The 17,170-nt window shown below is 39.0% G+C and overlaps 1 protein-coding gene across 1 annotated transcript; it reads left to right on the top strand.

Moving 5' to 3' along the window:
- Positions 1 to 236: 236 nt before the first annotated feature.
- Positions 237 to 16,161, top strand: ctu2 (cytosolic thiouridylase subunit 2 homolog (S. pombe)). Its single transcript, XM_042502704.1, has 17 exons — positions 237 to 406; positions 497 to 632; positions 1,694 to 1,768; positions 2,403 to 2,481; positions 2,609 to 2,668; positions 3,780 to 3,840; positions 3,967 to 4,076; positions 4,952 to 5,193; positions 5,617 to 5,752; positions 7,264 to 7,395; positions 7,582 to 7,673; positions 7,801 to 7,895; positions 8,867 to 8,965; positions 10,072 to 10,180; positions 14,725 to 14,791; positions 15,568 to 15,626; positions 15,788 to 16,161. The coding sequence occupies exons 2-17, from the start codon at positions 577 to 579 to the stop codon at positions 15,852 to 15,854; spliced, it is 1,539 nt and encodes a 512-aa protein (XP_042358638.1). The 5' UTR covers positions 237 to 406; positions 497 to 576; the 3' UTR covers positions 15,855 to 16,161.
- Positions 16,162 to 17,170: the final 1,009 nt, after the last annotated feature.

Below are 17,170 nucleotides of genomic sequence, written 5' to 3'. Positions count from 1 at the left end.
GAACAATAAATCTCTGCACAAAATTTAATGTGTTAATAGTCACAGCTTTTATACTTAGTGAGGTAAATAATGTGGGATTTTCAGCTTCCCTTTTGAAGAAATAAAACGAGGGCTTCACCCATCATTCACCGATGGTACTCATGTCAACGCAACTCAACATCTGTTTGTCCAAGTTAGGCTGCCGTAAGTGGCACAGCGCTCGCGCATGTGCAGAATGCATCGGGTGGGCGGCATGGATGGGATCAGGTAGCGACAGTGCGCGGTTGTTACTGAAACAAAGTTAGTGTTATAAATGCTGAACGGCCTCGTAGTTGATGTAGTTGAAGTGGCTGCAGAAACGCGCGGCTGTCTGTGTCGGCTATATGCAAAGGTTTATGCTAACGCTGCCTGACAGTTCAAGCTAACTGTTTAGTTAGCAGCCTGACGTCAGAGCCGCCTCTCTGCTCCGTGGAGTCAAAGTGAGACTCAACGTCAAGTCTTTTCGACAGATATTTAGGTTAATATTTTAATTTTAAATTCTAAGCACTGTTCACTTACAGCAGCAGACCGCCGTGTTAGCTTGTTAGCATCTTTACGATGTGCCAGGTGGATGAAGACTACCATGATCAGCTGGAGCGCGTGGAGGTGCCCAGGTACGTCATCACATCACTGTGTACATGTTGGACACGTGTTACATGTTTAAGCGTCATCATAGAAAGGTGTAAATGTAAAAAGCACGTATTTCTGTGAAAGTTGAGCTTCTTCACACTGACTGGACACAGTTCCAGCAGAGTCACGTGATAACATCAGCGTTAAGAAAAGATTTACGTGTCAAAGGTCAGTATGTCGTTTCTTTGAATAAACAAAGAAACGACAGAGTGAAACGCAGCTTAAAACGAGCTTCCATGAATGAGCACTTTTAGTAAGTATACTGAAAAGCACTTCTCATGAAGCAAAATAAAATGACCACTTGAAACCCGAGCAAACTGCTTGATTTCTCTCCAAAACACAGGAGGAGGGCAAGTTAACAAAAATGGCCCCAGAAATAGAATGAAATGACCAAAAACTTACAATAAAATTACCGGAAAACAACTTAAGAAACACACAAGAAAATTATATATATGTGTGTGTGTGTGTGTGTGTGTGTGTGTGTGTATTTCCTGTTTCGGGAAAAAATAATTTTAAATATACAGTTAAGTGAATTATAAATAATAATGATGATTATTAGAATTTTTTACCTAATTCTTTTGGTAAAATCTAATAATTCCTGCTAATTTTAAGATCAATTCCCCATCACCTTTTACTCATATATGCAGGACATTTGCAGGACATTTCTTGTCAAGCTGCTCATTATGTTTTTCATGTGTCTTTGGAAGAAATCAGACCAATTGTCTCTGGTTTCAGAGGTTTAAATGCTTATGAAAGGTGTCTGAAGGCAGCACAAAGAAAAGTGATGTCTATGCTATTTATCATCCCATGAATTTTGAATGATTTGAGAACTCTGAATGATTTACAAACTCTTCTAGATGGTTTGCTATTATGTATATTTATTAATTATCTCTCTCTCTCTCTCTCTATATATATATGGGGTTTTTTTTAACCTTTTTTGTATGTTATTCTTTTGTGTATATTTGTTAATTTAACTTACAAATAAAATAAAATATGAATCCATGCTCATGAGTTCATAGATGTCCATTGTTCCTCCTTTTCTTAGTGTTTCCAAGAAATGTGTCAAATGCAAAGAGGGGACAGCCGCTGTGGTCATCAGAGCAGGAGACACATACTGCAGGTAAGACATGCAGTACTCTGCACTGTTACTCCTGTGTACTACACAGCTGCTGCATAATGTATATATGACTTATATATTACACCGGATGAGATGTTAGGTGTGGTTGTATGAGGACCCAACTCATTTATATTCTCTTGCTTGAATTAATTCCATCCATTTATTTTGATTTTATGTTATGATTGTTTTTTTTTTTTAAACTTGTATGCTTTTTATGTGCTTTTGCTGTTTAAACTTTTGTTGTTCAATATTTCTTTTATATTCATATTTATTTAATTTGTTTTTCACCTCTAGCCTGTCTGCAACTTATTTCCACAGTTATGGTATCCATGGGCTGTATAATGATTTGATTTGATTTATTTTTACATTTAAATAAATAAAGACATAAATATATAAAAATTTTAATGTGTTGCAGTCTCATGTGTAAAGCACTTTGAGATGTATTTTATGTATGAAAGGTACTAAACAAATAAAGCTTATTAATATTATTATCATCATCATTATCATTATTGAAAGATTATTATTAGCTACAAACCTTAAGCATGAAGCTTGATGTAAATCATTTCTGTAATTTGAGACTGGGCCCACAGTTTGATGATCTGCCTCTGACTCTGCTCACTGTCTCTGTGTGTTTCAGGGTGTGTTTCAAGGAATACTTCATCCATAAGTTCAGAGCCATGCTGGGTAAAAACAGGGTGATTTTCCCTGGAGAGAAGGTAAGCTGGGTTTATTTCTGCACTCATGTTCTCTCCTGACACAGCATGACTACACGATGTTGACTTGAATTTGTTCTAAATAATTAAAACAAAGTGAAAAGGTGTGATGTGTATATTGTGGCTGCAGGTGCTGCTGGCTGTGTCTGGAGGGCCGTCTTCCTGCTCCATGCTCAGTCAAGTTCAAGAGGTTTGTCTTTTAGTCCATCTGTCACCATGAAAGCATCTTTTAACAGAGTGCTTCTTTAAAGAGATAATCCCAGTGTTTTACAATAATAATAATAATAACTTGTGCTTTGACAAACAAAGCAAAAGGGTAGAGTTAGGATCAAATTAAAACTAGTGGACAAATATTGCAGGATGTATAATGTCATTGTAAAACAAAAATAAAATACTTGTTTAATATTGTAAGGCTGCCTTCTTGCAGCATTAACTTAATGTTTAAATTACATAAGGGCTGTGGTCAAAGACAGCACGGGGATGTCTTCTCAGCTTCTCATTCTCTTTTTAATGTCCACTTCGTCAACTACTCAACGCCACAGAACACATCTGAAGCATCTCTGATATCCCTCAGCGGAAGGTGCACCATGTTAAGTAGGCCTGGTTCCCTTATTTTAACTTACAGCAAAGGCAACTTAAAACAACATATAATGCATGAATATAGCATAAGTGAAATTAACTTAGTTATCCAAATAAATCGTAGAATAAAATAAGATTATCTATGAAATAAAATAAAACTTCACAACAATAAATCTCATCTTAGATTATTATTATTTATTTATTTATTTTACTTGTTGATCTATTTGTATTGTTATTGTGGTTTTTTATGATTTAAATACATTTTACTGTGATTCTCTACCTTAAAATAATTGACTCCCCCTGCTGGGATGCACTGTAGATGTTTTCATGTATGGACTCCTAGTTAACCCCACCTGTGGGCTTTCTTTGGGATGTTGCCGAATGTCCACGCTGAAGAAGGGCGTCCGGCCTGAAAAGTCTGTGTGGTAATAAAAAATGCTACAATCTGAGTACTGTCCTGATCTTTACTGAATTTAAAATTATACAAATAAATAGACCAAAACCAACGAAAGAAATAAAGCAGTAAAACCACCAAAAATATAAAACTCTTAAAATAGATAAAGTAAAAGTAAATTAAATTATTAAAATAGGTAAAATAAATGGAAATTAAATATTTTTGGAAGATTGCATGACTGGATTTCCATGTCCAGTTGTTCTAACCTTGTGTCCTGGTCTTTGTTTTGATGTTATTGAGGTAACTGAAAAGCTTCTCCTCCTCTCAGGGCTTGAGTCAAAACGCTCACAAGAAGCTGAGATTCTCACCTGGTATTGTCTACATTGACGGTAATGACATTGTGACTCTCAGATAGAGTGTAATCACTTTCATGTTCGTCAGGAGGAGTTGAGTCATTTCAGAAATGATTCCGGTCCAGATTTCCTCTCAGTGACTGTGTGTGTGTTTGTCTGCAGAGGGCGGAGCTGTAGGTCAGTCTGTGGAGGAGAGGCAGAGGACGGCGACTGAGCTGCAGGCCGTGTTTAGAACTACCGGCTTCCCGTTTCATATGGTGCCTCTGGAACAGGTCAGTGTGGGTACAGAAGGGTCTGTCACAACACCCAACATCAAAGTCACTCAATCAGTCAAAAACCCCTTTCAAACATGTAAGCAGGGCCCATGCAAGAAATGTGAAAACAAATTATCTTTCATTTTTTCTCATATCCATGATTTGTTCTTATTTTGTTCAGTGTTTACTTATTTTTGCTCTTCTTTTAGGTAAGAGAACATTTTACGAGTGGTCGAGAGCACTCTGACCAAGATAAGAGAAAAGCATCTCATTTTCACAGTCCTCAAATTGTTGCCCAGTGCGATGAAAAAAAGTTTTATATCTGAGGATCTTTTAAAAATGCCTGAATATCATTTAATCAATTTGAGATGATGTTTTAGAGGAAATATCAGTGACTGCATTATTAAATTTCAGGGCTAAAGAAATACTACTATACTCAGTGCATTAATCCCACTTTCTGTAATTTCAGTTACTGTTACTGTGCATCTCTCTGCTGACCAGGGCTGGCATGTCCAGTCTTATTCACATGCCTGAGTCTTTGCACACGGCACAAAACCTGCCCTTCTATTATGTTTAGGGGGCATTACCTGTGCTAACAGGTGACTTATGATCAGTGGGAGTTCATCATTGAGCACAGCTGGTCAGAGCAGATTTGGGTGGTTAAGAACATTTGATGCAGCTCGGAGTTGACTTCTCCTATTTTTTCTCTTTCCAGAAAGATAAGAGAAAAAATGAATGTTGCTGCATGAGGTTCATTGTTACCTAAATTTGACAACAGTTGTACATGTCGGTCCCATGTCGTGTTTACACGGCAGTAATGTGGTGAGGTTGAGGCTGTAACACTGAGAGCGCTGACAGAAAACGTGTTGTTGTGTCCTGTGACCTCCTCTCAGGTGCTGCACCTGCCCAGCTCGGTGGTGCTGATGGCCCCGTCAGCCTCAGAGCGCCCAGCCAGCGCCTACAAAGCAGCTGTGGATCACTTCATTCAGAGCGACAGCACGAGCTGCTCCACAACACAGGAACAGGGGGAAACATCACTTTCTGTCGTTCAGGAGTCCCACACACGCTCCCTGCAGCAGCTGATTGGCTCGGCTACGACACTGACGGCCAGAGAGGACCTGCTCAACACGCTGAGGTCAGACAGACGCCCCCTGACTCCCTGCTGCTCCTCAGAGATAAGACACCGCTCCCACAGCTGTTGTTTTGACACGTTTTCATTCATATTGGTGTGTACGGTCATGAAAACCCTGGAAAAATAATGGAAGTTTAAAAATCCAATCAGAAAATTTGTAGTCTTTAAATTTAGCCACTAAGTCATAGGTATGTGTTGGTAAAAGTGTGTATGAACCCTGCAGGGGAGAATGATGAGCTCCCTCCTGAAATGAAAGCACATGGTCAGCATGTGCTTGAACACAGATGGAGGCAAAGAGGAAGACAGCAGTGGTCTACGTTTGCCTCGCAGATGACCGTTCTGCTGTGGATTTAAACACACGTCATGTTGAGGAGCTCCTGTGTGTGTTTGTGGCTTTGCTGACCTCACTGTGTGTTGTCGGTACAGGCAGCACCTGCTGGTGCACACGGCTCGCACCGAAGGCTACTGCAAGCTGATGCTGGGAGACAACTGCACCAGACTGGCTGTCAAACTGCTCACCAGTATCTCACTGGGCAGAGGAGCTCAGCTGGCTCAGGACACGGTGTGTATGTGTGGCTGTGTGTGTGTGACAGAGAGGGAGTCAGACTACAGATCCTGGAAACAGCATGGAGGAAAAACAACCAAACAAAAAATAACTGTAAAAATGTAGGTCAAAGACTAGTGTCCAGTGCTCATAACAGGAAAAAAAAGGAGGAATTACATTAAAAAGCGTTTATTGTAGTGGCTAAATCATTAAAAAAGCCAACGTGTTTCGACCACTGACGGTTTTGTAAGGGCTTTAAGAATTAACAAACAAAAAAAATGTTTGTGTGTAGAGCAAATCCAAGTAAACTTCATGTAGTCATGCTGTGTCAGGAGAGAATATGAGTTATTATTTAGGGAATGAAGTGTAGAAATAAACCCAGCTTACTGGTATTTACCCAGCATGGCTCTGAACTTCTGGATAAAATATTCCTTGAAACAGACCCTGAAACACACACAGACAGTGAGCAGTCAGAGGCAGATCATCAAACTGTGGGCATCACGCAACAAATGATATACAAACAAATTTTCTCTTGTTTTTGCTCATATCCAAAATTTGTTCTTATTTTGTGAGTACCCTCTGATTTTGGGATTCCTCAATGTTTTCTTAGTTTTGCTCTTTTTCTTTTTTCAAGCCCTGACAAAGACCGGCAGTGGTGGAAACATGTTGGCTTTTTTAATGATTAAGCCACTGCAATAAAGGCTTTTTATTGTAATTCCTCCGTGTTTTTGACACTGTTTTGGAGTGCCTGGATTTCCTTCCTGTTTATAAGAAATAGCTTGTTTGCGATGACATGATCCTGATGACGCACAAAAGTCAGAACGGAGAACTGGGAACGGAGGAGAGTGAATACACTAAAGCCTTAGATGGACCTGCATGCAGCAGCCATCAGCAGAACATTTTTAGACATAATGGATATGATCCCTGCACTTTACAGAAAAGTGGTTTTTACCCACAGGTAGACCATCTGCCTAGTGTGGAAGCAATTCATATCACAAATGACTTCGTCCTGCAGACCTCCGACTACACAGTTTGAAGGCATACAAGAGTCTTGAGGCTTCTAACTATTTTGTGTGTGGCTGGCCAACGACATGAGAATGTTTTCTTGAGAATCTTTGTCTTTTTAAATTGCTATTTCAACTCCTTTTTTAACCCTTTATTCACCATGTAGTGCATTCATATAACCAAATACAAAGTCAACAAAGCAATGATTATATTGACTAATTATGTTGATGATTATATTGGATAAAATTAACTTATAGCTATTTTAAAAAAGTTACTTAACGTGACAGCAACAGTAGCATCAGTTTGGGTTATCAGGGTCATTTATTTTTTTTTAAAGCATTTGTCATATTGTCAGTGGGTTTTTTAAGAGATGTTGCAAGAGGAGGGTCATGCTGTTTGGGGTCTTTGGCAGGCAAAAGTTTGGGAGCCTTTGCTTTCTGTAATATAAAATGAGGAATCTAACATAAATTTAAATAGAAAATGTGTGTGTGTGTGTGTGTGTGTGTGTGTGTGTGTGTAAACAGGGTTTCTCAGACTCCAGGTATGGTGACATCATATTAGTGCGTCCAATGAGGGACTACTCAGCTAAAGAGATCGCTTACTACAACCGTCTGTTCAGCGTGCCCTCTGTGTTCACCCCAAGTCTCGACACGAAGGTGAGATCGACCTCTTTGAAACTTTTCTCTGAACTGCTGTTAAAAATATGGGGATGTTGGTATTTGGGGGCATGCAGCTGGTACATCTGCTGCTGGTTTATTTGAGTTTTAATATGTCCCTGTTATTGCATGAACAAGTCTAGTGTGACTCCATAAATGTTTAAGTTAAGTGTGTGTGTCCCTCAGACAACAGAAAAGGCCAGCATCCAGCGTCTGACAGAGAGCTTTGTCACCAAACTGCAGGCAGACTTCCCCTCTACTGTCAGCACTATCTACAGGTCAGTGGGAGGGACAAACATCATGGATGTGAGCATGTGTTCTTTCTTTAATTATTAGTAAGACACAGTCAGTCTGTCATTTTCCACACACCCCATCATTAACACCATGCTGCTGTGTGTACTGCAGGACCAGTGAGAAGCTGCAGACGGCCTGTAAGAGCTCCACAGCTGAACACTGTGACAGGTGTCTGCTGTGTATGTGCAACCTGGATACTGCTGTGGGTGAGTGCTGCATGGAATCAACAGCTTGGAAGACAGAGTTGAGCTTATTGTATTGCCGTTCTAATAAACATGAGGTGGGTTTCCATTAATCCTCAAACTGCGCAAATTGAAATTGCAAATATAAAATGCACCTAATGGAAACACCTCAATTTTGAAAAAACTCCCACTTATCTCAAAAAAGGTTTTACTGAAATTCCACCTCTCAAGCGAGGTGGAATTTCAGGTGATTTGAAAAAGCCAACTTTGGCAAAACTGCAATGGAAACACCCTTTTGGCTTTTCTAGGTCACATGATGCTGTGGCTATGTGCTTGTCAGTAGGATCTGGCTCTCTCATGATGCAGCAGGAGCTACAAGAGCTGTTATTGCATCACATAACTCTTCAAAAGTTGAGCAGATCATGTGGAAGTTTTGAATCCACAATTCCTCTGTGAAATCGTGGACTATCATCTCCCAGAAATCCCTCATGTGGCCGCTCCCACGTATAAGAGGCTCGCCTTTCCATTATGGCTCCATAACTCGCTTACCTGGCCTTGGACTGGGAATAATGATAGCTAGTGTGGTGGCTGCAATAAAATTAAAGCTGCTAATGTTTTGAACATCTATCACCATGCTCCTTATAATGTTATCACCAGAGAAGAAGTCACAGAACATCACTCAGTGGAAACACAGTCATGTAACAATCATCATTTTGAAAATATGGCTTAAGTTTTGTGCACATCTGTGATGAAAACCTTCCTAGAGACACAGATGAAACATTTTTTGAGGGAGCATGCCATTGGCGTCAAACCACTACACATTTCTGACAAGAATCTGTGCTGTACATAACAAGCTGTGTGTAAAATAGGCAGCACGTGTACACGTTGCATTGCACTTACAGTGTACACTTGCAGGTACACTGTATATAGCCAATATAAGCATTCTTTACTCACATAAAAGAAGTCTTGAATGATTTTCGTTTTTTTTTTCTCAGAGAATGCCTCAGCCTTCAAGGCGACACTGATCTCAGAGCAGCTCTCTCAGACCAAATCTCCAGGAGCTTCTACTGCTGAGAGCCAAAGACAAACCCCAGGTACACTAACTGACTCTCTGAATACGTCTTGATTACATCTTCTCTGTAGGCTTAGTCAGTCAGTTGATTCAGAGATAAGTAGAAGAGAGCAACTGTCCTGTTACTTTCAATAAACTTTTGTATTAAGTAAACAATGTTTTGGTTGTCAGAAAGGCCAGGTTTTTGTTATGAATTCACAATGTTTTAGATGCAAAAAAACCACACATTTAAAAAAAAAAAATGTTTTTAATATACTGCATGCTATGCGCTTTCAGGCTATAACAAATAACAAATATACATTAATATGATTTTCTATTTTCGTTGAGTTATTTTTTTTAACCAACTCAGACCTAATCATTAATATGTTTTTTTTTTTTAGAATTTCAGTCTTTTAAATGCCCTTTTTGATGATGCCACTATGTTTTTAGATGACAAAAAATAACTATTTTCAATATACAAAGCAAAGCTGATTTTTTTTTTTTTAATCACAGTCTGAGATATGTCAATGATTATCAGCAACACTGATTGTGACAGTGCACCTAGTGGAAATAGCACGTAGTTTCTCCTTATGCCAAATATGGTAAAAATTACATCATCAGGTGGAAAATAGTAAAAAAAAAAAAAAAAAAGACAAATTGACACAACACAACACAACACAAAAGCCCAGAATGACATCCAGAAATAATACATTGCATGTTTTTGTGCTTTGATGGCTGTGGGATCAAAAATGTCAGTTTGAATGGGTTTCAATGGAGCATTTTTTGCTCTAAACAGTCTGAATGTAACAGTTTAGTTTCCACAGTGTATTTTAGACTTATTGTAGGAGCTGAGTGGCATATCTGTGTGATTTCAACAGCTGTCTATGCAGATGATGCTCCACACAAAATGACAACAATAGACGTCAGAAATGCTTAAAAAAAGTGTTCAGCTCAGTTTCTTGGGGTGACCTCCAGCTCACCGGGTGCCGATGTGGGCCTAGTCCTTTGTATCAGCTCAGGTTTGATTCCGCCTTGTGGCCCTTTACTGCATGTTGTCCTCCATCGCTGTCCCATGTTCCCTGTTTATCAAGCTGTCTTATCAATAAAAGCCAAAAATTTCATAAAAAAATTCCTCTGTTTTCATTAAAGCCCCGGTGCAGCCAGAATCAGTTGCTCCCTCTGGACAGTGCTGCTCCTCTGGTGGAGGAGAGGACTGTGGGAAAGCATGGAGTGGTGGTGGCTGCTGTTCGTCTGCCAGGTAAGTTTTCAGTCATTTTATTTCTCTTGATTAACATCATGTTGTCACCTAATCAGGGATCACACTGACCTTAAAAAGTCCAGTGAGTAGGATATAGATTACCCCAGGAGTGAGCCCTAAAACTCGGAAATGAGTTAGCATTTTATCACCTCTGGGTCCCTCGTCTCAAATGGCATGTTTTTTTGTTTTTTTTATGTTTTTGATTCGAAGCTTGAAATAAGGTCATTAGTTAACACAAGCTGAAGAGACTTTCACAATTTGTTGTACAACATAAAATACATCAGTAAATACCTGCTGTGAACTTTGAGGCTTTTATATGTGTTTAAGGAGGCGGCTAAATGGGACTACAGAATGTTATCGTGCCGAACATGGCTTTACAGCCTCGTAGCCGTGGCAACATCAGACTTACATCAGACTATTGCATTTAGGCTTCAAAAATATTGAAAGTGGTGTTTAAGTTTTTTTACTGAATTAAACATATAGGTATCATAAATATTTGTTAACCACAGAGCCTTTTTTCTACAATGATCCAAAATCCAATGGAAAATTCCCATAGGCTTTTAAACTTTTTAAACTGTATTTATTGTCTTTTTGAACAAATATATTACATAGTGCTGTACATAAATATGCCTTCTGCTATCTATGCACATATGTATACAGACAATGTACCATGTTAATCACTTAATTAAAAAATAGTACATAGAAAAAAGGAAAAAAAAAGGGGGGAGAGGAGATGCTACATGAGCTTTAAGAAAGGACTTAGAATGAAGGACATAGCACACAATTGCATGCAATGTACACCTGTCTTATAATTAGAGTCTGTAAAATGTGAAAAAAAAATAGAATTTAAATAATAAATAAAATCTGTCTTCCATACAAAATACAAATTTTCTCAAGCTCCAAGTGCTTCATTACATCTCTTAGAAGATTTAAATGTGTCGGTGTAGTCCTCTGTTTCCAATTGAGTAAGATCAGACGCCGTGCGAGTAAACAAATGATATCATATTATATTCCAAGTTGTTATTTATTATGTTAGAGTCTATAATTCCTAAAATTGCAATCAGGGGGTCTAAATCAACAGGTCTGTGTAAAATTCTTGATAAAGTCTGGAAAATATCACTCCAATACTTTAATATCCTTGGGCAATTCCAGAACATATGACCCAATGATGCTGGTGAAAGCCCACAATGATTACATAAGGGATCTATCCCTGGAAATATCTTACTTAGCTTTTGTTTAGACCAGTGTAACCGATGAATTATCTTAAATTGTAGGAGGCCATGTCTTGCACAAATTGAGGCGTTATGGGTCTGATTCAGAGCTGTGTGCCATTGCATCTCTGCAATCTCTTCACCTAGGTCCTGCTGCCAGGCTGATTTCAGATGTTCCATAGATGTTGTACACTTCCACTGGGAGAGCTTTTCATATATATTTGATATACCTCCTTAGGAGTTAGGATAATATGGATTATTTTGCTTTACAAAGTTCCGGACCTGCAAATCTTTAAAAAATTGTGACTGAGGTATGTTGTATTTTTTTTGTACCTGCTCAAATGATGGGAATACATCATCAATAAATATATCTATGATGCTACAGATTCCTTTTCCAGACCAATCGTCAAACATTGTATTATTAAATGAGGGTGCAAAAGAATGATTTTTAACTAAAGGGCTTCAAAGACATCCAGCCTGCCATTCATAAAATTTTCTTACCTGGGACCAAATCTTAAGTGTATGAGAAACTACTGGGTTGTCTAACGATTCGGGGCGTACAGTGGGTAGAGCAGAGAATAACAGGGCTGACGGAGAGGAGGGGGAGCAACATGACCTTTCTATGTTAATCCACAACAGAGGTTGTTTTTGAAGCCAGTAGGCCATCATCCTTATATTACTTGCCCAGTAATAAAGCTTAAGATCCGGCAATCCCATCCCTCCTACTGATTTGGGCCTCTGTAAGAATTCCTTCCTTATTCTATGTTTTTTATTGTTCCAAATAAACTCTGAGATAATTTTATCTATACTGCGAAAAAAAATGTTTTTGATACATATTGGAATACACTGATATAAAAATAAAAACCTGGGGAGGATGGTCATCTTAATTATATTTATTCGTCCAGCTAATGATATGGGGAGCAGGGCCCATCTTTGCAGATCTTGTGTTGTTTGATCCAGTAATTTTAAAAAGTTATCTTTGTAAAGATCTGTAAATGCCTTAGTAATGTTAACTCCTAAGTAATTAAACTGAGTAGAAACTTTAAAGGGCAAAGTTTGAAAAGAGCGTTCCTCAGATAAGATCTTTATCGGGAACAATATACTTTTATTGATATTAAGCTTATATCCTGATATTCGACCAAATATATTTAAGACAGACAGTATTGCAGGAATTGATTTGGAGGGAATGGAAATATACAATAGTAAATCATCCGCATACAGCAAAATTTTATGCTCCCCACCCCCTCTAACAATCCCGCTGTATTCAGGTGAAGAGATTGCAAGTAGTTCTATTGCTATTGCAAAAAGCAGCGGCGACAGCGGACAGCCCTGCCTAGTAGACCGTGTTAAATGGAAGTAATCAGACCTTAGCCTATTTGTCTGTACTGATGCCACTGGAGAGGCATAGAGAAGTTTGATCCATGAAATAAATTTGGAGCCAAAACCAAACCTCGACAGGGCCGAGAAGAGATAATCCCACTCGACCCTGTGAAAAGCCTTCTCAGCATCCAGGGATATTATTATTTCTGAGTGGGAACGAGGGCCAGATGTGTATATAATATCAAATAATCTGCGAATATTATGAACCATTTGTCTGTTTTTAATAAATCCCGTCTGATCTTCGTGAATTATTGTTGGAAGCATATTTTCTAATCTAATGGCCATTATTTTAGCTAAAATTTTTGTGTCTACATTTAGTAGACTCACTGGTCTATATGATGCCGGATCGAGTGGGTCTTTACCTTTTTTATGTAATAAGGAAATCGATGCCTGATAAAATGTTGCTGGGAGAAGGCCCCTTTCAACTGATTCATTAAATACCTTTAAAAGGAGGGGGGCAAGTTCTCCAGCAAACATCTAATAAAACTCAGGTGTATACCCATCAGGGCCAGGCGATTTTGAGCTCTGTAGACTACGTATTGCAAGAGTGGAAAATTCCCATAGGCTTTTGACGAAGGAACCGGGGTGACATTAACTTCCACATCTGCCTGCAGAAAAATGTAATCCCTGGGGCGCTCTGTAGGAGGTTATATTGACAGAAATGGAATATGTTCTCATGAGTGTAACATCACATGAAACTAAGAATCATTGTGGTGTTGTTACCTTAAGAGCAGGCTCCCTCCCAGGGAGCGTGCAAAGAGAAGTCGCAGTCTCAAATGACGTCACACAATCGATCTGTCGCTAAGCCCCACCCCACGAGCCAACCACATTTTGTGCACCTACACAATGTACACGGACATCCTGCTGGTAGACCTCCATAGAAAAGCATCAGACATTTTGAGTTTCCTGCAGTTTTATTCAAATTTCTACAGGTGTAACTTAAAAAATGGTCAACCGATGTGCACAGGGTTAAATACAAAACTGATCAAGATATCCTGAGAGGCCAGAGAATGGAGTGTGATTTATCGTGTTCCCTAAACCTCACATAAACAGAGTGTCTCCTTTGGGTTAAGCTGTGTGGCACATCACACAGTCAGCTCAATGTAAAGAAGATAAACAAGATTGATGTTTAGATAGGGACACTGGCATTTTTGTAGCAGCCACCACAGTTCTCACACACTTAGCACACAGGAGAAGTTTCAGTCGGTTGCAGTCTCCGACCTCACCACTAGATGCTGCTAAACTCCACACACTGGACCTTTAACATGCAATGTGATGATAACAAGCTAATTCAGAACACATGTTTCTAAGTGGGACTGACCTCTTTTTTTGCCTTTTGTCTGAAGTCATGACTATAAAATGATTAACGGTGTTAATATGAGGTTTAAAGCACACCATTGCAACCAGTGTGTACAGTGAGTAATAAATAATAATAATAATAATAATAAATTATAAACTTTATTTGTATAGCGCTTTTCTAAACCAAAGTTACAAAGTGTTTCACAAAACCAAATCATACATTACAAGAGCTTAAGGTAAAACATCAACGCCATTAAAACATACATACATTTAATTACATACATATTAAATTCATACAAAAGTTATGAAGTTATACAAATGCCTGACTGTATAAGTGTCTTTTTAAAAGTTTTTTTAAAATGAGGAACTGTTTGGGCTGCTTTGATGTTCATGGGAAGTTTATTCCACAGTTTTTGGGCTAGAACTGTAAAAGCATAATCCCTTTTGAATTTGGTCTGGATCTTTGTACATTTAATAACATCTGATTGTCTGATCTAAGAGGTCTGGGAGCAGAGTAAGTGGTTAATAGTTCTGAAATGTAGATCGGAGTAGACCATGCAAGGATTTAAAAGTAATTAATAAAATGTGAAATTGAATTTTAAATGTTCCTGTCTCTCTGGTATCAGAGCAGTTACCTTTGTTGTTGTATGACAGAGCATCAGAGACGAGCCATCTGAAGAGCCTGCTGTGTTACAGCTGCCAGCTGACCATCAAAGACATGGTGAGTGAACCCACGTGCAGAAACATACTGACTGGATGTCATGACATCCAAAATCGAAACTTTGTATTTGATGTTAACCGCTTAATCCAAATTCTGTTTGCTAGTTATGAGCTGAAGACTGTGTTTTTGTTAAGAAAAAAAATTCTGTCACATGTAGTGTGTTGTCCAGCACGGCAACAGTTCTTGCATTAAATGTTAAACGTTTGTTTCGGTTTGGCCTTTCGTTCACACGACAGCGGCATTTTGGGGGCCTGAAAATGCAGTCCTTTGAAACCAGGTTCCAGAGTGTAATGTTTTGAAAATGCCATCCCCTTCTGTCACCTGATGACATCACAGCCGCACTTAACGTATTACATTTCAGGCAAGCAGCCGTGTGGAGGTAGGAAGACAACAATAACAACAGTGGCGTGCTACTGAGCTGTTTGTGCTACTGACTCTGCTGAGGTTATTTAGTCTGTCAGTCCTCGTGTGAGTTCGCGATCGTCTTGTTTGTTTCTACTCACCGCTCTGTAGAAGAACACCTTCATGTGCAGGCACCTGGTGTTCTTCTATGATGTGTCATTACAAAGTTACACCGCCAGCTACTGGCCTGGTATGCATACTACAGCACTTTCGCTTGTTTTTGCAGATCTGTGTAAAATGTTTTTTTTCACAAAGTTATCATTTGAACACAGACTTTTCAGTTTTTAATTGGGCCGTCATCTAAACGCGGCCTTAGTCTGGTTCTGACACTGTCCTCTGTCCTGTCCCTTTGTCTCCGTCCGTTTCCCTTCCAGTCGTCAGTGGAACGTCTGCCTCAGTACATCCTGTCGGAGGCTCAGAGGAGGCACAGGAGGTGAGGAGATTAGATTTGTTCAAACATCAGTTCTAATCATTGGTTCCACGTAGAAGATTCACAGCTACGTTATATCACTGCTGATCAGTCACAAGACATAAAACTGCTTTTCTGAGGACAGACATGTCACATTTTGACTTGTGTGTTTTTTTGTTGTGCAGGTCTCAGATGAGAGAGGAGATCAGTGAGTTTCTGCTAGATGGTGATGATGGTGATGAAGGCGATTAGAGGGAGAAGTGGAGCTGAATGTTCACCTCCAGCTGTCCACTCTGAAAAAGTGTGCAGCAGAATAACACTCATTTCAGCCTGTCATTAGTATGTGTCAGTCCTCTGCTGGACTGTCACATACTAATGACGTACAGAATTTTCACTAAACCGGCCATCCATCATCTATGACTTGTTAACCTGTGTAGGCTGCGTTTTTTAAAATGAATGTACACTCTCATACACACTGTGTGGATTCAGACCCAGCACACGGACCAAACACACGTGCTGTCAGAAGTGGAACATAATAAAGTATCTATTTTTACTGCTATTTATGTACAGTTTTCTGCATTCATTCATTGATTGTCAATTTTGGAAATCAAAAGTTGGTATAGAAGTGATGTTTTCAGTATAAAATGTGTTGCCGGTGGTAACGTTATTGTTGTAAAACAAAGTTATACATGGGCCTAAGTGAAGACCGCGGTTGTAAAGTAGAGCATGGATTTAGCTAGCCGGTATTTTGTGCACACACACCACACACTTGACGACTTTCTCGCGAGACTTTGGGACTTTTAAGATGGTTTTTATGACTATCCTAGCCCTCCTCCTCTTGCCTTGTACCCATAGGCAGGGGAGAGTCACTGAAGACGTTATCTGTCCACCTTGGGGGACGGCTTGTTTTGATGAAATGTAGCTTGTTGTCTTTGTTGGAAAAAGGAATTTCTTTTGTTTTATCAACGTTTCACTAATTAGAGAAGCTAGATTAAAAATGAATAAATAGGTAAATGAATAACGGTTAAATAACATAAAAGCAAGACTGTAAAGTGAGTTTTAAGAAGTGTTTTAAAAGACGTCACTGATTCTGCGAGCCGTGTTTCCTCAGTTTTTCTCAGGTTCCAAAGCCAACGGGTCCTGATGGCAAAAACATGGACACCTTTAGATTTGAGCCTTGACTTTGGAACAACTCGAACCCGGAATAACCTGAGGATCTGAGGCTGCGAGCTGGCTCAATACTGGGTCAACATCTCAGAAATGTAATTTGGGGCAAGACCCCAACAAGCATTTAAAAAGTGATCAGTAAAATCTTAAAATCAGTTCTAAAACAGGCAGGGAGCCCGTGGAGGGAAGTCAGGATGGAAGGGATGTGATGTCATCTGTTAAAACCAGTAGAATAAATTGCAGATGACTATTTAGATTTAAACTCCCTTCTTGATTACAAAAAACCCCCAACCCAAAAAATGGCTTATATTATCCTGTATTTTTATTTTATTTATTTTTAGCTATTAAACATTGCTATTATTGATTTTTTTGTGTGATTTTATTTCTATTTTAACTGTTAT

The sequence above is a fragment of the Plectropomus leopardus genome, chromosome 15 (genome assembly GCF_008729295.1).
Source record: "Plectropomus leopardus isolate mb chromosome 15, YSFRI_Pleo_2.0, whole genome shotgun sequence".
NCBI classification, from domain to species: Eukaryota; Metazoa; Chordata; class Actinopteri; order Perciformes; family Serranidae; genus Plectropomus; species Plectropomus leopardus.
Note: the sequence above shows the minus strand (reverse complement) of the source record. Positions and strands in the feature narration are given on the sequence as shown.